Source organism: Oncorhynchus gorbuscha, linkage group LG14 (genome assembly GCF_021184085.1).
Source record: "Oncorhynchus gorbuscha isolate QuinsamMale2020 ecotype Even-year linkage group LG14, OgorEven_v1.0, whole genome shotgun sequence".
NCBI lineage: Eukaryota > Metazoa > Chordata > Actinopteri > Salmoniformes > Salmonidae > Oncorhynchus > Oncorhynchus gorbuscha.
The window spans coordinates 11,435,126-11,455,674 of NC_060186.1; the positions used below are offsets into that span (position 1 = coordinate 11,435,126).

The 20,549-nt window shown below is 42.8% G+C and overlaps 2 protein-coding genes across 2 annotated transcripts in view; one reads left to right on the forward strand and one right to left on the reverse strand.

Annotated features, from left to right (window-relative positions):
• LOC123994435 (semaphorin-3C-like) overlaps window positions 1-8,555 on the forward strand; it is a 58,458-nt gene extending 49,903 nt beyond the window's left edge. Inside the window, exons 13-18 of the mRNA XM_046297003.1 lie at window positions 865-953; window positions 1,614-1,655; window positions 1,885-2,042; window positions 3,681-3,748; window positions 4,713-4,843; window positions 6,022-8,555. Of these exons, the coding sequence (XP_046152959.1) occupies window positions 865-953; window positions 1,614-1,655; window positions 1,885-2,042; window positions 3,681-3,748; window positions 4,713-4,843; window positions 6,022-6,456 (923 nt within the window). The 3' untranslated portion in view covers window positions 6,457-8,555. The remainder of the gene's footprint in view (window positions 1-864; window positions 954-1,613; window positions 1,656-1,884; window positions 2,043-3,680; window positions 3,749-4,712; window positions 4,844-6,021) is intronic.
• A 655-nt stretch (window positions 8,556-9,210) lies between these two features.
• Window positions 9,211-19,217, reverse strand: LOC123994436 (platelet glycoprotein 4-like). The gene is made up of 12 exons (XM_046297004.1): window positions 18,980-19,217; window positions 18,528-18,688; window positions 18,004-18,151; window positions 15,450-15,596; window positions 14,174-14,265; window positions 13,349-13,398; window positions 13,064-13,133; window positions 12,346-12,530; window positions 11,571-11,689; window positions 11,236-11,309; window positions 11,083-11,137; window positions 9,211-10,477 (listed from the first exon to the last, which is right to left on the reverse strand). The coding sequence occupies exons 1-12, from the start codon at window positions 19,100-19,102 to the stop codon at window positions 10,307-10,309; spliced, it is 1,395 nt and encodes a 464-aa protein (XP_046152960.1). The 5' UTR covers window positions 19,103-19,217; the 3' UTR covers window positions 9,211-10,306.
• Window positions 19,218-20,549: the final 1,332 nt, after the last annotated feature.

Genomic DNA, 20,549 nt, shown 5'->3' on the forward strand with positions numbered 1-20,549 from the left:
AGGATGCCTGTTCAGGATCTCTCCTTCAGACTAACATTCTCATATTCTTCGTCTCGACACTTGTGTTCAATAACCATCAGAGTTGCAGTTTAAAGAGCTCTGACTAACGCGGTGGGTTATATGAGTGGGATGCTTCGTAAAGAGTGTGACATCGTCCATGATGGAGCATCCATGTTGGCTACGGATGATAACAGATCTCCAAGCCCCAGCATGACAGCCTAAATGACCTGTTCTCTCTGTCACCAGGGGGTGGCGCCACCACAATGCCCTCATTATACATAACCCACTTAATTCCATTATATTCTATATTGTAATAATCTATCTCTGCTCTATAATGCCATAACACAGGCATTTCATAGGCAAATGATTACAGAGGGGATATGAACTCAAGATAAGTAGTCTGTCTCACTCTTCAGTGAATAGAACAATAACTGCACTATAATGAGCTGCAACACTGGGTGGAGGAAGAGGAGGAAGAGGAAGAGGAAAGTTCTGAGCAACACAGAGGGGAGTGTGGAGCTGGCTGTACGTCTTGCATCCCAGGGAGCCTCTCTCCTTTCTCTCACTCACAGCTGTTTATGTTTATCAGTCTTCCAATCCTCCAAGATTCCTGAACACATGCCAGTAATGTCAGACTGCAGGGCGGAGAGGTGGAGGCTTTGTTTCAGGAGATCTTGCTATAACTCTCCTCTCTCCTCCCTCTGCTCGCGAACTGTCTCCATTCTCTGACATGTATATGGAACCGATAGATGCACACACACACTACATGTTCATGTTTTTAAATGTATTTCAATTGTAAATTATTTTGTCTAAAAATCTAATCAAAATGTGTGTGTGTGCGCGTGTGTGTGTGTGTGTCCTCAGACAAAGGGACAGTGCAAAAGGTCATCGCTCTCCCCACAAACCGCTCCCTGGACCAGGATTTGATACTGGAAGAGCTGGAAGTGTTTAAGGTTTGAATTCTCTCTCTCAAACACAGACAGACAGACAGACATCAAAGGCAGACAGAATAGGAGCTCTTGGCTTCTTCACAAGGGGTTGCAGACTGTACTCCTAAGGGAGGGGCATTCAGGAGAGTGATGACCCGGCCACTAGACCACCACACAAGACTGATGGGAAGCATACTGACATTAGAGGGCGATGCCAGTCACCCATACCAACCCTCACAAGCTCTGTTTAATCTCAGCCTGATAAACAAAGCAAGTCATCCATGTGATCAAGGCCCAACCAAGCTAATCTCTCTCTGCACCTGGACGACACCGGTCTCCCAGTCTCCCACTAGTGTAGTTTGACGTGTCATGGAGATCTCACATAGTGTTCCTACTAGTGCCGCGCGGTGGACGGTTACATGGTATTCAATAGGATGCAAGATAACCTGAGTGTGTGATGAACGAGTGAGAGCGTTGATTAAAAGATCCCTCCACAGAATGTAAAGGACCAAATGAATTTCCTAAGATTCACGGTGTGCAACAAGGACTAGCTCAAACACACCTACAGTCTTATGTAATATGATAAGATAAGAAAGTTATTATGGTCCATTACTTTTATGACATAGGGTCACAACATTTGTTACATAATATTATTGACATTGTGGCATGTTTCTCTCTTCCCAGAACCAAGCTCCAGTGACAAACTTGAGAATATCTTCCAAAAAAGTAAGTATGTGCAACCAGTGCTTAATGTATCTCCATATTGTTTCAAAATGCTTCTGATTAGCTCATTGCTATTGGCTAGTGCAATAGTTTATTTTCTGCATTAAAGTTGTGACTCAGCCGGAAAGCACGATAATAAGCCATAATTGTCCGTGATCTTAACTTAGTTAAGTCACGCTTCACTTGTTAAAACAAACAGTGTGGTTGACATTTGAACTGTTTGGCCTCGCAGCAACAGCTGTACGTAAGTTCAGAGCACGGCGTGTCCCAAGTGTCTCTGCACCGTTGCCATGCCTACGGCTCAGCCTGCGCCGACTGCTGCCTGGCCAGAGACCCCTACTGTGCCTGGGACGGCCTGAGCTGCTCCCGCTTCTACCCCACTGGCAAGAGGTACGGTACTACAGACTCTGGGTCAACATCAACAGTACAATACCAGCTGTGAGAAAGGAGCGCTCTGAAGCAAACCGAGCGGCACAATTACCATTTTACCGTGTTATTCCACTCTATGGTGCAGTCTGATTTTACCCGTAAAACATTGGTGCTGAGGACCCAGGTTGTTAGGGGTTACAGTATAGGGCAACTCTTCACATAGCTTAGGTGTTATTCATGGGGAATGAGTCATTATACAGCTCTTAGTAGTTTGTTTGGTTTTCCCCAAAATACCAAAAGGTTTGAGCTAACGATACACTGATGTTACTGTAATTACATAGCTAGGTTATTCCACTGGCATAAGGCAATGTATTAGGCTGGTTATACAATATATCTGCAGGTCATAATGATAACATACACTATAGAAAACATCCATGACCGACTGACCTGGTGAATCCAGGTGAATCCAGGTGAAGGCTATGATCCATTATTGATGTCACTTGTTAAATCCACTTCAATCAGTGTAGATGAAGGGGAGGAGACAGGTTCAAGAAGGATATTTAAGCCTTGAGGCAATTGAGACGTGGATTGTGCATGTGTGCGATTCAGAGGGTGAATGTGCAAGACAACACAATTAAGTGCCTTTGAACGGGGTATGGTAGTAAGTGTCAGGAGCACCGGCTTGTGTCAAAAGCGTCAACACAAATGGGGTTTTCACGCTCAACAGTTTCCTGTGTGTATAAATAATTGTCAAGCCTGCTCCCGCTCTCCCTCTCTGGCGCTCGAGGGCGCCAGGCTGCCCAGCACTACACACTCCTTTACCTCATCGCGTGCATCAGTGATTCATTGGACTCACCTGGACTCAATCATCTGCTTTCATTTCATCCCCTATATCTGTCTGTTCCCAGGTTGTTCCCTGCTTCAGAATTATTGTCGTCATTTCGTTTTGTTCCCCCTTTTCTGACACGGTTCCTGTCCTGCTCCTCGTCTGTGCTTGATTAAACGTTCACTCTCCGTACCTGCTTCTCATCATCAGCGTCGGTTCTTACAAGAATGGTCCACCACCCAAAGGACATCCAGCTCATCCAGCTCAATATTAGGAAGGTGTTCATAATGTTTGGTATACACCATGTATTATTGAATTGATCCAACCATAGCCATAACACAGCTGTAGCAGTGAGTGATACCGTTCTACTTTGAACAGTCCCCCCTCTGGTTTCCCTCCTCACCGGCTGTTCAGCTGCCATTGCAGTCACCCGCAGTTCAAGTGTAGCTTGGTCAGGGAACAGAGGCTCTGTCCCTTTACTCCTCAGAAAACCTGCTGTTTAAGCTCTCTCTCCCTCTAGCTGTTGGATGGGAAGCGACTGAACCATACAGTGGAATAACATTGTCAAATGTTCCTCACACCGCTGTGTCTGGCTCAGTGGTCCTTCCTCACTGTTGATATTATGGGATTTTAGAGATTTTCATAATGGGCTGGAGGGTTGGTATAACCGTGTTTCTAAGCTACTGGGCTTTGTGTTTGTGTAGGCTATTAAACTAGATATACAATATATTTGACAGGATTCAACGTTTATGCCATTTCACAGTACATAACATATATACGGGACTGTATTGTGGCATTGGAAATATTTCTGGATGGTTATGGTTTCTACACAGAAGGAGCAGAAGACAGGACATCATCCATGGCAACCCACTGACTCAGTGCAGAGGATTCAACCTGAAAGGTATGACAACATCCAGCCAACGTGTGCCCAATGCCCGAGAAACCCACAGCTCTGTTGAATTGGCCAACAGAGGGCATTGGTATGCTTATCCATTTATCTGATTTCCTCGACTCATTTGCTCTGTGGCTGGTCTATCCCAGCTGTACTCATTTGACTCTAAACGGGTCTAATATAGATTCTGTTGGTTTATGGATCATTTGAGTTCAGGCCCTTTCGTGGTTCAGCAGCAGGTGCATAGTGTTTTACTGTATTGTCCCCTTGAGACTGTGTGTGTGTGTGTGTGTGTGTGTGTGTGTGTGTGTGTGTGTGTGTGTGTGTGTGTGTGTGTGTGTGTGTGTGTGTGTGTGTGTGTGTGTGTGTGTGTGTGTGTGTGTGTGTGTGTGTGTGTGTGTGTGTGTGTGTGTGTGTGTGTGTGTGTGTGTGTGTGTGTGTGTGTGTGTGTGTGTGTGTGTGTGTAAGCAGACAGACTATACAGAGATGATTCACTCAATCAGCTGTCGGCAAGCTGTCCAACAAGGGGAGGCGCTACGGTCTCCATAGTGATACATTCCAGTATAAGTCTGTGTAAATGAACATATGTCATGGGACTAAACCATATGGTCATCGGTGCTAATTAGTCCATACCCTGTCATCCATCCAGCATGGGGATGAGCTAGTTGGCTGGGACACAAACATCAGGTGACAATGCTGTCAGTTAAATGGATGCAATCTGACAAACAAGCATACTTGGGGATAATCTTAACTTCAAATTTCTTTAGTACATTGAAACTAATGGGAGATTACATGAAAATTAGACTTCAGTGGAAGTTAGGATTCACCCCCTTGTGACTGGGAGGGTTTGGTTGTACTGCAGGTGTCACTAACCCTCAGGTCAACTTTTGACCCTGACTCTTGGGACCTACTTCATACAACTGTATGGTTTATGTCTCAGTGAGTTGATGTGTGTGAAACGCTCTTGTTTCAGCGTACAGGAACGCGGTGGAGATGACCCAGTATGGAGTGAAGAACAACACCACCTTCCTGGAGTGTCTTCCTAAGTCCCCTCAGGCCTCCGTCCGCTGGCTCATCCACAGAGACAATGACAGGAGGAAAGAGGTCAGACAACACCTTCGCGAGTCAAAGTTAATTGAGAAGTTGGGTTGAACCACAGAAATGGAATGATTCATTCTATGGGTTCAACATCAGAGCTGGCTCAATTGGCTCAATTCCGACTCCAGTTTCTTGCAAATCAATGACTTTTTAAGCAAATATGGAATCCCATGACGTGAAGGAGGCTTGAGGGGGTATCGTTTTTCCTCAGTCAGTAACACACGGGACAGACTGAGTACAAATGCTGTTGGTGGTCGATTACATTATCAAACACGTCGTTACAATCGAATGATTGTGTCGAATAATTGTGTCGAATGCCTTGATCTGGTTGGAACTAGAACAAAGCATTTGAACACAACCCTTAGATTGTGACGAAGTGTTTGAAGTAATATCAGACCACTATCATGTCATGCCTCAGGAGACGTTGTAAAGTATTTATTGGCTGTGTAACAAGATAATGAGTAGTGATATACTGCAGATCACATGTGATATGGGACCTAACTAATGAGTCTATTCTCAACGGGGGAAACATTTCACATTACCGACACCCTCTGAGACTTCCTGCTGCCCATCAGGCCATGAGAAATGATACAGGGCTGTGCAAAGAGAACCTGCTCTTATAAGGATTCACATCTTTTACAGATTTCACTGTTTGTAGCTCATGAATAATACTTATATCAGAGATTCTATGAGAATGAGTATTCCAGGTGAACTGTTTAAAGGTGAACTGTCCTCCAGTGATTTTTTGGACCTTTTACAGTTGAAAAGCGATATCCCCAGTATTCATACAGCAAAGGACACACTAGAGGGTAAAAAAATGTTTGTTTTCAGCAAAATGTTTTTTAGACACAACTGCAAATTTCAAGGAGCAGGACATTAATGGCTGGTGGGAAGTCGTGATGTCATAGGCCTCCCCCCTTGCTTGAGGAACAATAGAGAATAAAAGAGGAAAGCCCTCCCCCCTTCCTTGTGCTATGTCATGACATACCAGGACCACCTATTGAGATGTGCTTTACGTTAAGTAAATCCAGTGTTAAATGAGCTGAAAAGGAGACTGGAGTGCCACTTGAAGTTGACTTGTCTTTGCTTGATTTACTTGACTACAGATCATGCTGTGGGATAATGTGTTATGCTATAGGACAATTAAGACCATTCTACTGACACCTCTCTTTCATCCCTTCCAGGTGAAGCTGGGTGACCGTGTGGTCGCCACTGACCACGGCCTGCTCATCCGCTCCGTCCAGCTGTCAGACCAGGGCCTGTACTATTGCCTGGCCACGGAGAACACCTTCAAGCGCACCGTGGCCAAGCTCCGCCTGCGTATCCTGAGTGAGGCCATGGTGTCAGTGCTGACGGACAAGCAGCAGTCTCCCTGGGCCTGGGCCAGCACCCTGCACCCCAAGGCCCTGCTCTCAGCCTTCAGCCCTGCAGAGAGCCTGGCCGTACAGCAGTACTGTAAGGAGAGGAAGCAGCTCCAGAGCCTGCAAGGGGCCAGGCAGCAGAAGGGGCCGAGGGGAGGGCCTCCTCTCCGGGGAGACATGGCCAAGCTCAAGCCCCTGCTAGACCTCAGGAAGAGCCGCAACCGCAGAAACCACCTGGAACTGCCTGATGATGTCTGACTGGGGGAGACGAGGGGTTAACAGGGCTGTGGAGAGGGGGTATACATGAACACACACACCTGGCCACACACACACAATCCCCGAGCTCCCGCCCTGCCCAGAGGCAATGGACCTGAACTGAACGCTTCCCCAGCTCTAGCTACTATAGGTTTACAAGGAGGGAGTGGGACTCACCCTGCCTGGGGCTGTCTGTAGTCTTATATGCATGAGGTACGCTGACCAGATTACTGTGATATACATACACACCTCACACCCTGTCACACTCGTCATTTAGACAGAGGTGTAAATCCTGACCCTGGATCAGGACACATAGAGATGTGTGGATTTAGGCATCGGGTTCTGGTGTCATAGGCTACATACACAGGGTGACTTACTGCATTCACTGTTGCTCATGTAGTTGTATGATAATACTTGCCACACATGTATACTGTAGTCACGCTATACAGTAGGCAATGGTCTGATAGCAGTAATGTAGTATTTTGCAGTATAGACGTTTACAGAATGGGGAACTTTATCAGGCAGCATAAAATGGCTTAATATGAATGGATGTCTGGTCCAAGGAGAACAAACCTGGGGTTACAGATGGTGAAGATTGTGATTTGAGTAGGGAAATTATTGGCGTATTATCATTGCATATCCAAGAGGGATGTTTTATAGGGAGCACCCTAGCTGTTTACACTCTGCTCTGCAACTGAACCTTGACTCATATTCATATCATATTCCTCCACATGAACACTGTTTACAACTACCACCTATTACAGTTTCACATTTGACAAAACGACAGGGTTATCATCGAGATCAAAACAAATCCATCATTGTATGACCCGTTTCTATGTTCACATTGTAGCTTTGTCTCTATGGAGGAACTCTATCCCTCCTAACACCAGATAAAATGGCAGCACTGTCTATACAAAGGGCATATTGTCCATAGTAAGTGGTCCCAATAAAAATATTCCAGCCTTGGAAATGAAAACATAGTGGCTAGGCCAAAGTACACCTCCAGCTCAGCTGCCACCCATATGGACAGTACCGTTACACTAGAACACTTAGCGCTGTGTGAGCAAAGAACCTTTGTTGGGAGGGATTCTGCACAATTTATAACAGTGAACCCAAAATGGTCACAATCCTTACTCAGTCATTTTCTAAACATCACGTTGAATAGGTCAAAGGTCATGTAAAATGTTAGGTCACAGCATCCTTACATTCTGTCTTCTTTCCTGTATTTATTCACATTACTTGGAACATTTATGTTCTTAAATGGTACGGGACATTGTGCCATACTGCACAAGCATCTCTCCATGATCTCTTCGATAGTGTATGATGTTGTGTTGTCAGCACATAAGCATGTTCATGTATATAAAATCCATCTAAACTTTGTGGCTATTTGCAATACATCGCTGGATTGGTTTTATACTGAGGGAGTATAGCAGTGATGCACATCCTAGCTTTTGTATTCAGGTACATGTACACTCCTGATTTTGGGGTTTGCATTTTCTTGATCCATGATTTGATGAGATATATTTCATCTCCTTACCGAGTTTTAATGTCACGTACAGCAAGACAGACGTGAACGATCAAAAATAACCATGATGACCATTTAACTTGAATATCATTCTAATCATTTTTGAACAATGCATTTAATTCACAGTTTGTGAGATGGTCAGATTGGCGCTCTTTGTTTATATAGTGTGAATAGCCCTTTCCTGTTTGTCTCAGAAGTATAGTCTGTGTAGATGTATTCATGGTTGTTATGTGTACAGAGTGTTTTTCATTCTATATTTTCATCGTTATAACTTATGTCATTGTGTCCAGTTTTTGTGGATCTGCGCTTTTGAACGTGACCCTCGTGTATATAATTTAACATATTTCATCAGATATTCTCGACCGTATCTGCAAATCGTAGAGATACTATTTTCATTTTGACAAAATAACATAAATCTCTAGACTGACGACTCGTTTAAGTTTTGAGATCGATTCAAACTTTTAACAAAGAAGTGTCGCCATGGTGAATGTTCAATGTCATTTCCATGTCATCATAAAACTGGTGTATTTCTATTTATTAATGTAATGACAGCCTGAATAAATGCATTTAGAAACTACTTTGAGTTTCCTACATTTAGGCTGTAAGTAGTCAGAGATGAATCTGACAGGAGACGAACAACAGGATCATTCCGTATCTCTTCAGATGTGATACACTTTCACTGTTTACAGTCACGCTTAGGAATTACATTGATTTATTGAATGTATGAAATTCACAGGAGGTTGGTGGCACCTTAATGGGGGAGAACGGTCTCGTGGTAATGACTGGAGCAGAATAGGTGGAACGGTATCAAACTCATCAAACACATGGTTTCCATGTGTCTGATGCCATTTCATTGACTCCATTCCAGCCATTATTATAAGCCGTCCTCCACACAGCAGCCTCCACATATGAAATTGTATGATGACTGAAAACAATTACATTACTGTTCTATTGGCTAGATATTTGCCATGTTCATGTGCTAGTCGGAACTCTGAAATTTCCATCTTGCTAACTGGTTGTCCCGTGTATAATAACTACAACCATTTAGCAAGTCGAAAATGTAAGTTTCCTAGTTCCGACTAGCACGTGAACACGGCATTAATACTGAGAAAAAGGTCAGGGGTCACTTCTGAGGAATTATGGGTAGGAAGAAGCTGCCCATGCAAATGGATGGATATGGAAAACGGGTAGAAATTCTGGGAAACAATGTAATGACACCAAGTGAAGCTGACTAGACTTACAATGTGATTTATTAGGTACCCACAAGTTTAAACATTTTACAAATTGGCCTTACTTTCCTTCAGAATATTTCAATGAAGATATCAGTAGCTGTTGTTAGAACTAGCATTGAATATTGGTTAGTGTCCATTTGTAGATTCATACTCGGTATTTAATATTCATTTACAAACAGTCACACATCTTAGAAAATATGGCTTAGAAAGAAAATGGCTTCCTTACAGAGTGAACTGGTGCAGAGAAGGCTCCTTCAATCTCACTTTCCACTGTTACTGTACTCTCTAGAGTAGACAGAAGTATCAAAGAGCCCCGGGAATTGGCAAATGGTCATTTAAAACCCCCTAAAAGTAAGAGAGGTTTCCTGCAGGGCAAAAAAAGTGCTTTCTCACCAAACAAACCCGAGTGCCATGCAGAAACCACAGAATAATCATCCGTATGGGGGTGTTTTCACTCTCACTTTGATTTACGGGCCACATGAGGTGAAAGGGAAACTAAATAAATTGGCTTCAAATGTACAATAGAGCGGTTTGTTCCAGCAATGAGAGAACCTAAGCTGGTTACTTCCCATGGGGATGTGGGCCAGTTTTGCTAGACTCATGCCGTGTCATAACCCTACTTAAGACCCCTTGAGAAGCAGGGTATCATAAAATAACTTCACTTCCTCCCCGTTCCTGCCTCCATCGATATTCATGGCTCAACTTCAGTGTGAGCCGAGATTAAGTTGAATACATTTGAATCAGCTTGATTTCTTTTTATTGGAGTCATGAATGTTCGCTACATTAATGTCATAGCAATTTCAACCTGCTGTATATTCTAGCTTTCAAGATCCCTGACCAAAATCTAGCAGGGAGGTGTGTGCAAATCAAATTACAACAACATGAAAGAACAATTTATAAGAATTTGTACAAAAAAAGTACTTTCTGGCTCACACAATGTCTACAATATATCCTCGCTATGTAAAAGAGCAAGAATGTTCACATCGTAAATAACACTGAAATTAAGAATGTGCGTGATATTAAAAGTGACAAGTTACAGCACACTGATATCCTTGTACCCCCGCTGTTCCTCTGTTGTCCAGCAGCATTGTCCCTCTCACACAAGCTTGTTGTTGTTTCTGCTTACCAAACAATGTGCCACTGTGCAGAGTACCAAGGCTGCTGACCCTAAGCCTATCAGCGTGAACTGCACCGTCTCCAGCATGTCAACACGAGATAACAGCTCCTTCTTAAACCTGTCCGCTGTCTCGTCATCCAGGGATGCCGTCTGTGGAAACAGACCGTCGTTGAGGTATAGCATGTACAGAAACGAGAGGTTATATACTCAGGAAATACGTTGGAAATATGCAATAACAAAGGCAAGTTAAAGCTTTAGAAGTAAGACCTGGCAGCAGTAAGACTCACATCTCCCTCACCAGCGTTAAGCAGCAGCTCACAGATCACTGCACCTGTACAGAGCCCATCTGTAAACAGCCCATCTATCTACCTACCTGATCCCCATACTGTATTCATTTATCTTGTTCCTTTGCACCCCAGTATCTCTACTTGCACATTCATCCTCTGCACATCTACCATTCCAGTGTTTAATTGCTATACTGTAATTACTTCTCCACCATGGCCTATTTATTGCCTTAACTCCCTTATCTTACCTCATTTGCACTCACTGTATATAGACTTTTTGTTTTCTTTTGTTCTACTGTATTATTGACTGTATGTTTTGTTTATTCCATGTGTAACTCTGTGTTGTTGCATGTGTCGAATTTCTATGCTTTTATCTTGGCCAGGTCGCAGTTGCAAATGAGCCTACCTGGTTAAATAAAGGTGAATATATATATATATATATATATTTGAAGTACAGCTCAAATGACTTACCTCGTTTAGCCAAACTATAGGGAGTATGGTGTAGTCCTTCACTTTCTTTAACACCCTGGAGAATATGTAATGAGAGAGAGATGTCCTTGGATGAGTGGCTGTACATACAATAGTAAAGTACGGGAAAATAATAGACCGAGACATTAAACCTACGTGATGATCTTGGAGGGGCCGTACATCATGTTCACCTGCAGTCTCTTAGCGAACCTCAGACTGAACCCTGTTGTCTGACGGAAACAAACACCAAACACATTTATTCCCACAGCAGTTAGGCCTAATGTACAGTACACGCCAGCAACAGACAATCATGAGCTGTCAAAATCTAAATAGATGCGAGAGCAAAAGGATGTCGCTTATTGAGAGAACAGCACAAGATGTGTGCGAAGACTTTTTGGGGAGCGTATTCACAGATGACTGCATAGTTGGGAAGGTCCTTTGACATATCCTAAAGGTCAGAGGTGAAAGGTGAATGGACGCAGGGCTCTCACCGGTTCCACATCCAGGAATGTGACGTGATGTTCCTCACGAGGACCAAGGCCCTCCACATCTTCAACCAGGTATGGACTACCATGCAGGAAGTGAGGCAGGGAGATGTAGACTGGTTGTCCTGGTTGAGAATATCAAAGATGGACACGTTGATCACCTGTTACTGTGCACAGTACATGCATACAGTATCAAATCAAATGTATTTATATAGCCCTTCTTACATCAGCTGATATCTCAAAGTGCTGTACAGAAACCCAGCCTAAAACCCCAAACAGCAAGCAATGCAGGTGTAGAAGCACGGTGGCTAGGAAAAACTCCCTAGAAAGACCAAAACCTAGGAAGAAACCAAGAGAGGAACCAGGCTCGGAGGGGTGGCCAGTCCTCTTCTGGCTGTGCCGGGTGGACATTATAACAGAACATGGCCAAGATGTTCAAATGTTCATAAATGACCAGCATGGTCAAATAATAATAATCACAGTAGTTGTCGAGGGTGCAACAAGTCTGTGTGTAGAACCCACAATTTTTCCCTGACCAGGAAAAACTCTGGGACCTGCTTGTAGTCCAATGGAACTGCAGTAAATGCTAGTTTCTATTAACCCTTTATTGCTGCTGTAAGTCTCTCTGGATAAGAGCGTCTGCCATGACAAAAATATGAATTTATCAGACTTCTGTGCCATTCATACTGTGCTAATAGATCATTAGATCATAATATGATTTTTATCTGCTGATGTCCAGCAGTGCAGGAACCAGTTAGTGACTATTGCCCGTGTCCCTCACCACGAGAGGAGCTGATGTCCAGGACTCCGGCCAATGTGCAGTTCTTAGTGACCACGTAGTCCGTGCAGAAGCACTGGTTGTCTGGGTTGACTGCAGGGGAGGCTAGGGTGAGCGGGGGCAGTTTGAACCGGTACACCTCGATCCCCTTCAGGTCCAGGCTCCTCTCATACTCAGCTGACACAGACCTGAAGACATTGAAGAACAGTGCTTTTAGGAGACAAGGCTCTTTGTTTTTGCTGGGGCCTGACCTCTTGTGGTCATGATTAGAAAGGCATCCTCAAAAGTGAGGATGGGAATAAAAGATCAGGGGCCCTAATGTATGTATAAAGCTCCTCAGAGTAGGAGTGCTGATTGAGGATCAGTTCAGCATTTTAGATGAATGAATAAGAATGCATGGAGGGGGGATCCTAGATCAGCACTACTCTGAGATGCTCATTGCATATGGCCCCAGATCTGACTATAGTGTCTGTGAATATTAGGCCAATGGACATAGTGAAGAGTTCCTTCCAGACTTTAAGGGGTGTGATAAACAAGTAGTACATTTCTATTGGCTGTATGACGGCAGTGAACAGGATTAAAGCTGATAGAAATTGGGGCCACTGCAAAACCTAAATCAGTTATCATCTCCACTTGTCTTCGTATACCATAACACCAGTCTACATGAGATCTGAACATTACTATCCTCCCCAATAGGTAAATGAAGAACAGATCAGTCCACCTGCTGATGTCAGGGGAGAAGAAGTACAGAGGCTTCTTCTTGTCCAGGAAGGGAGAGAATGACGAGCCATCTGATGAAAGTAGTCAGAACAAAGGTAAAGAACATAGAATGTAATATATTAACCATTGGAGTATAAGATGACTTAGTAATGATTCTACAGTGTTCTTAATTCATTTCTTACACATTTGAAATGTTTTGGTTGTGTGATGATAGAGTAAAATGTCATTCAACAAGACAGGGATGCAATGCAAGTTGTCTGCTGCCTGGGTGTTCGGGTGACTGTACCTGTGCCGTTGATCATGTCGCAGTATGTGTTGTTCCAGAAAGACACCTTCCTATTAGAGAGAAATGGACTCATCAGTAAAACCATCAGTTATTGGGTAATAGGACCCAGACAAAAACGACTTACATTCAGGGGCGGACTGCGACAATAAATTGGCCTTGGCATTTCAAACACACCAGCCTATTTTTTCCCCTTGAGGCCCCCACACAGGCCTATTTTGTTTCTTTGAGGCCCCCATTATTAGCCAGATAATTATTTGGGGCAACACAAAAACTAGTTAGACAAGCCCACTGGGCTACAAATGGACCAGCCCATCTGGCATTTGCCCAAAATACCAGATAGCCAGTCCGCGCCTGCCTACCATCACCAAAGACCTGTGGTTTTACGTGGTTTGCAAGGAGAATTCTACAGATGATGCTGCAAATCCATGATGTCATTAGACTGAATTGACAATATGGACCCTACGGTAACGGTAACAGACTCAGATGTTACACTTTAAAATGTACGCCAAACAAAAAGCATTGATTTCAAAGTTTAATAACCAACTCAGTGCACAAGGACTACTTTGAACAATTTACTAGAACTGTGCAGATGCACATTTTTTTCTAACAGAATTACGGTATATTTATTTTGTATTTTGTTTATTGATATTACAGTAGGTGAAGTGGATTTACATCCGGTAACAGAAAAATGGTAAGAGAGTTCCATCATGGGTCCCTGTTATGATATGGGGGGAAGGTTAGCATGCACTCATTGCACTATTTGGATTCAACCCTCACAACAACTCTCCATCAACTTCAGTATGTGGAGGCTCAAGATAGACTCACTTTTCCCCCTGCCAGCTGTCAATGATAGACACTTTAGAGATGTCATCCTTGCCTGTGAAGACACTGTATGGCCCATCATAGGTGCCGTTGTACTGAGGAAAGAGCACATCACACCATAGAACAGTTAGATATCCTACACAACATTACATTTCATTAAGTTATTCTTACATTTTCATTGAATGTCTACCTAAATAATCTAAATTGGTAATTATTTTAAAATAATGTACATATAAACTGAAATAAATGATTTGTATTATTCTATAAAGGGAAGGTGTGTGAAAATAAAGGATTTGTATTTACATTTACATTTATTTTCATTTATATCCAGAGGACTTACAAATTGGTGCATTCACCTTATGACATCCAGTGGAAAATACAATAGTGCATCTACATATTTTAAGGGGGGTATTATTCTATCCTAGGTATAAAGAGGTGGGGAAGGTGTCTCCGGAAGGTGGTGAATAAGGGAGTTTGTTATTATTTGATGGGCTAGGGAAGTACTTCCTCAGTGGTAGGGAAAAGGTGGAAAGTGCCCTTATTTTGTATTATTCTATATAGGGAAGGTGTGTGAAAATAAAGGATTTGTATTATTCTATATAGGGAAGGTGTGTGAAAATAAAGGATTTGTATTATTCTATAAAGGGAAGGTGTGTGAAAATAAAGGATTTCTATTATTCTATATAGGGAAGGTGTGTGAAAATAAAGGATTTGTATTATTCTATAAAGGGAAGGTGTGTGAAAAATAAATTTGGATTTGTATTATTCTATTATTCTATAGGGAAGGTGTGTGAAAATAAAGGATTTGTATTATTCTATAAAGGGAAGGTGTGTGAAAATAAAGGATTTGTGTTATTCTATATAGGGAAGGTGTGTGAAAATAAAGGATTTGTGTTATTCTATAAAGGGAAGGTGTGTGAAAATAAAGGATTTGTATTATTCTATAAAGGGAAGGTGTGTGAAAATAAAGGATTTGTGTTATTCTATAAAGGGAAGGTGTGTGAAAATAAAGGATTTGTGTTATTCTATATAGGGAAGGTGTGTGAAAATAAAGGATTTGTGTTATTCTATATAGGGAAGGTGTGTGAAAATAAAGGATTTGTATTATTCTATAAAGGGAAGGTGTATGAAACCGATATGCTGGTGTATGAAACTGATATGCTTGTGTATGAAACTGATATGCTGGTGTATGAAACTGATATGCTGGTGTATGAAAATGATATGCTGGTGTATGAAACTGATATGCTGGTGTATGAAACTGATATGCTGGTGAGCTTACAGGAAAAAAGAGGCCCAGTGTCCCTTTCAGAATGGGGTCTTTGTAACCCCAGAGTATTTCCCTCACTGTCCGTCGCTGGAAGAGGGAGACATTGTTTAACTTCATTGCAGCTTCCAGTACCCATGGGGGAAACAACTTGTACCCACCCTGAAAGGAAGGAGAAGAAAAATGAAGTCGCATTTCCATTATTCAAAACGAGTACATTACATAATGTCAACACACATGCATATTACTGCTTCCCTGGCTCATAGCTAGAAGATTACAACAGCAACGTTTTATGACTGATAAGGTGACGTGCGAGAGAGAGCTGTGTCCTACAAACGGTTGTATGAAAACCAAATCAAATCAAATTTATTTAGTCCTTCGTACATCAGCTGATATCTCAAAGTGCTGTACAGAAACCCAGCCTAAAACCCCAAACAGCAAGCAATGCAGGTGTAGAAGCACGGTGGCTAACCTTATAGATCCTTGAACATATAGGATACAAAAGTGCCAATTTGTTATCTACAGTGCCTCCGGGAAAGGAGTCAGACCACTTGACTTTTTCCACATTTTGTTCGGTTACAGCCTTATTCTAAAATGGATTAAATAAAGAAAATCCTCAGCAATCTACACACGATACCTCATAATGACAAAGCAAAAACTGGTTTTAATTTGCAAATGTATTGCATATAAAAAACAGAAATACATTATCTACATAAGTAATCAGACCCTTTGCTGAGACTCGAAACTGAGCTCAGGTGCATCATGTTTCCATTGATCATCCTTTTTTTCGCCGATGGTCACTCTGACAGAGATTTTCGATGGTCACTCTGACAGAGCTCTAGAGTTCCTCTGTGGGGATGAGAGAACATGATAGAAAAACAACCATCTCTGCCACACTCCCCCAATCAAGTCCAGCATCCCGGAGTGGCCTCTTCACTGTTGACGTAGAGACTGGTGTTTTGTGGGTACTATTTAAGGAAGCTGCCAGTTGAGAACTTGTGAGGCGTCTGTTCCTCAAACTAGACACTCTAATGTATTTGTCCCTCTTGCTCAGTTGTGTACTGGGGCCTCCCACTCCTCTTTCTATTCTGGTTAGCGCCAGTTTGCGCTGTTCTGTGAAGGGAGCAGTACACAGCGTTGTACGAGATCTTCAGTTTCTTGGCAATTTATCACATGGCATAGCCTTCATTTCTCAAAACAAGAATAGACTGACGAGTTTCAGAAGAAAGGTTTTTATTTCTGGCCATTTTGAGCCTATAATCGAACCCGCAGATGTTGATGCTCCAGATACTCAACTAGTCTAAAGAAGGCCAGATGTAATTGCTTCTTTAATCAGGACAACAGTTTTCTGCTGTGGTAACATATTTGCAAAAGGGTTTTCTAATGATCAATTAGCCTTTGAAAATGATAAACTTGGGCCTCCCGGGTGGCGCAGTGGTCTAAGGCACTGCATTGCAGTGCTAGCTGTGCCACCAGAGATTCTGGGTTAGATCCCAGGCTCTGTCGCAGTCGGCCGTGACCGGGAGGCCCATGGGGCGGCACACAATCAGCCCAGCGTCGTCCGGGTTAGGGAGGGTTTAGCCGGCAGGGATATCCTTGTCTCATCGCGCACTAGCGACTCCTGTGGCGGGCCGGGCGCAGTGCATGCTGACCAGGTGTTTCCTCCTACACATTGGTGCGTCTGGCTTCCGGGTTGGATGTGTATTGTGTCAAGAAGCAGTGCGGCTTGGTTGGGTTGTGTTTCGGAGGATGCATGGCTCTTGACCTTCGCCTCTCCTGAGTCCGTATGGGAGTTGCAGCAATGAGACAAGACTGTAACTACCAATTGGATACATGTTTTTAAAAATGATCAACTTGGATTAGCTAACACAACGTGCCATTGGAACAGAAGTGATGGTTGCTGATAATGGGCCTCTGTATGCCTGTGTAGAAATTTCATTTAAAAAATCTGCTGTTTCCAGCTACAATAGTCATTTACAACATTAACCATGACATTTCTGATCAATTTGATGTTATTTTAATCGACAAAAAAAGTGTTTTTCCTTTCAAAAACAAAGACATATCAAAGTGACCCCAAACCTTTGAACGGTAGTGCATGTAAATGTGATATTTCAATTTCTAAAAGCCTGTTTTTGCTTTGTCATTATGGGGTATTGTGTGTAGATTGATGAGGGGAAAACGATTGAATCCATATTAGAATAATATGTAACAAAGTAAAGTAACAAAAGTAACAAAATGTGGAAAAAGTCAAGAGGTCTGAATCATTTGTGAAGGCACTGTACATGTTCACTTCAAACCAAACATTCACAATAACACTGGAGTGTTGTGAGACCACCACAGCCAGACTCACAACTAAATAAATGGTGGTTTGTAAAAACAGTGAAGGCTAGGGCCCCATAACTTATGTTGTGCTCGTACAATCCAGACACCTGGTTCCCTTCAACCCCAGCTCTCCTTATTGTCCTTTTTCTCTACTCCAGGAAAGTAACCTCTGCCAGAGGTGGAATACACAACATCCACTCAGACAGGTAGAGAGCCATCACAAGCTTATGAGCTGTCACCCACTTACAGCCACAGCTAGGTTGAGGGAGGTGACACTGTCGTCCTCAGACCCCACAGACATGGAGGGCTCAAATATGGCCCCCGCAGGGAGCAGGAAGGAGATGGTGTGGTCCTCTGGGTTGGCCGTGATGTTCTCTTTGGGCAGGTACCGCGTCCTGATGGGTGGAGAGACACACACGGACGAGTGTCACCCACCCTTTCGTCTCCTGCTTTCTCACCCAGTGACTTTTAATCTCTCGTACATTATATCATATTAAATTGGATTCTAGATTAGATTTATTAAACTATAGGTGTTTTCTCTTCATCTATATTAATTGTAGATATTAAAGAGCAATTTATCATTCAAAGTCATCCAATTCTATTGAGAATACAAAGTGATGAACACCATAGGTTTTCTTCCTCTATACAGCATTGAAATCACCTAACAGAGATGATGCACATCTTATACACATCGTATATACATCATTATATTATCAGTATATATATCATTTTGTTGATGTTTTAGAGGCATCTGAGTGAGTAGGGACCTACTTGTATGTGTAGGGCCCTTTCTCCACCAATTTGGGCTTTGACCCATTCTCCACCACGTCCTGTGGGTTCTGCACGTCAAAGAGCCAGAACTGTCTGTACACAGGTGCGTCTCCAGACACCCAGTTGTCCCAGGCTGTGGTTCCAGGCTCGATGACCGATTCCTGCATTCACCAGACAGACATGAACTCTTTCTACACGGTGCCCTGGTTTTAAGTAAAGCAGCACTCATTTATTTAAGTTATGACCAAAGTGGCTGTCAACATTTTAGATGCATTTGGAAAATATGACCTGGGACATAGCAATGTAAGAGATTGAACAAATGAAGATGTTTCTTTCACTTACTATTTAGAATCTACTCTCATGTCCCTTTCTTGCTAGCAGCAAACCCCTTTTCCCAAAATGGACCTCTAAGAAATCCACAATGGTTACATTTCTAGCCAGCTGGCACTCACCTTTGTAACAGTCTCACGGATGATATTGTTCCCCACGGGGATAAGGATTATACCTAATATGGCCACTGCAATTCCAGCCCCAATTCCAGCCTTTAGCCCACACAGCTTGTTCCAGCAACCCATGGTGGTGTGTGTTTCTGTCTGTGGTGTATGTAGGTCCCAGCAGCAGCCGTGCCAGCGGAGAGACCGAGAGACTGAGACTGAAGGACAAGTACAGACAGATGCAGCTGGTCCTAAACCAGGCCACCTACTGATAAGAGGTATATAATAATGTTGGGGGTTGAAGGTTGGGTGATGATGACTCCTGACCTACAGATATCACTACACTATATGACAGCTGATTAGAGCTCTGCTTAACTGAGGAGGAGTCAATAATGAAGGAGATGCTCTGAGAGGAACTGTAATTTCTGTACCTATAAATACAGACAGGTCTCTGTATATCATGTTAACTGGATATTCTATTCTAATGTTATTTCCTGGTGGGATGTGGGTTGCTTTATAGTCTCCCCCTGCTTAGAGGAAGAGATGAGATGGTCACTGTTGGAGGTGGGTCGGAGGAGACAAATTGGGTACTTTTCAGAGAATATATCCACAACTGTATGTTTTCAATGGAATTTGCAGAGCTTTATTAATCCCATTGCTGATAACGAAGAAGGAGAAGCTTAATCTTGATTATATGATTATGGCAAACCATGTTTATGACAGCCATAAATTTGAGTGATATTGGAGTTATCTTCTCCCTCGGTTCTGGTCAAATGTCAGGTCATTTAGTATGTGGGAGATTCTGTATCACAAATATGCCCCCTGTTGTTGCAAATACAGACCTACAACTTTTGTTGAACAGGTGTATTTATTATTGCAGTACCACACTGACATGCGCTTTTCAGGTGTTGTTATCTTAGAGTTAATAGGTTCCACCTCTTCCCTCCAGGTGACCCTCAGTCCCACATCCATATCTCTACTTTACTAACCACCCTGACCCAGAGGAAGCTGGTGGGAGGACATATAGGAGGATGGGCTCATTGTAATGGCTTCCATATTTTTGATACTGTTCCATATATTCCATTCCAGCCATTACAATTAGTCCATCCTCCTATGATGCCTCTCACCAGCCTCCTCTGCCCTCCTGACCTGCCACACCCTGCTCTTCCCCTTTACGGGCACCAGGTAGCCTAGTGGTTAAGTGAGTTGGGCCAGTAACCAAAAGGCTTCTGGTTTGAATCCATGAGCTGACTAAATTCAAAATCTGTTGATGTACCCTTGAGTAAGGCACTAAACCCTAATTGCTCCTGTAAGTCACTCTGTATAAGAGCATCTGCTAAATTGTACATTTTTATTTAAATGCATTTAATTCACAGGGGGGCATCAAACTGCACCTGAAGAATCCCTAAAATGGGTGCACAAACCAGGGCCAAACATAAATAAAGCTTATGTGTGATTCCAAAGAGCATGTGCATTCAACATAACTACTGTCAGTAAAATTTGGGTTGAAATGACTGTCTTTCACACATTAAGATACTTCAGAATGACACCATCACCACAACAGCCTGCCACAGCTATGTGTAATTGT

Coding starts and splice junctions, on each gene's coding strand:
- LOC123994436 (XM_046297004.1), bottom strand. CDS start 19,102: ATGGGTTGCTGGAACAAGCTGTGTGGGCTAAAGGCTGGAATTGGGGCT. Junction 18,689..18,979: donor TCCGTGAGACTGTTACAAAG/GTGAGTGCCAGC, acceptor TGGTGAATGCAG/GAATCGGTCATCGAGCCTGG. Junction 15,597..18,003: donor CCCTCAACCTAGCTGTGGCT/GTAAGTGGGTGA, acceptor CCTTCCTTTCAG/GGTGGGTACAAGTTGTTTCC.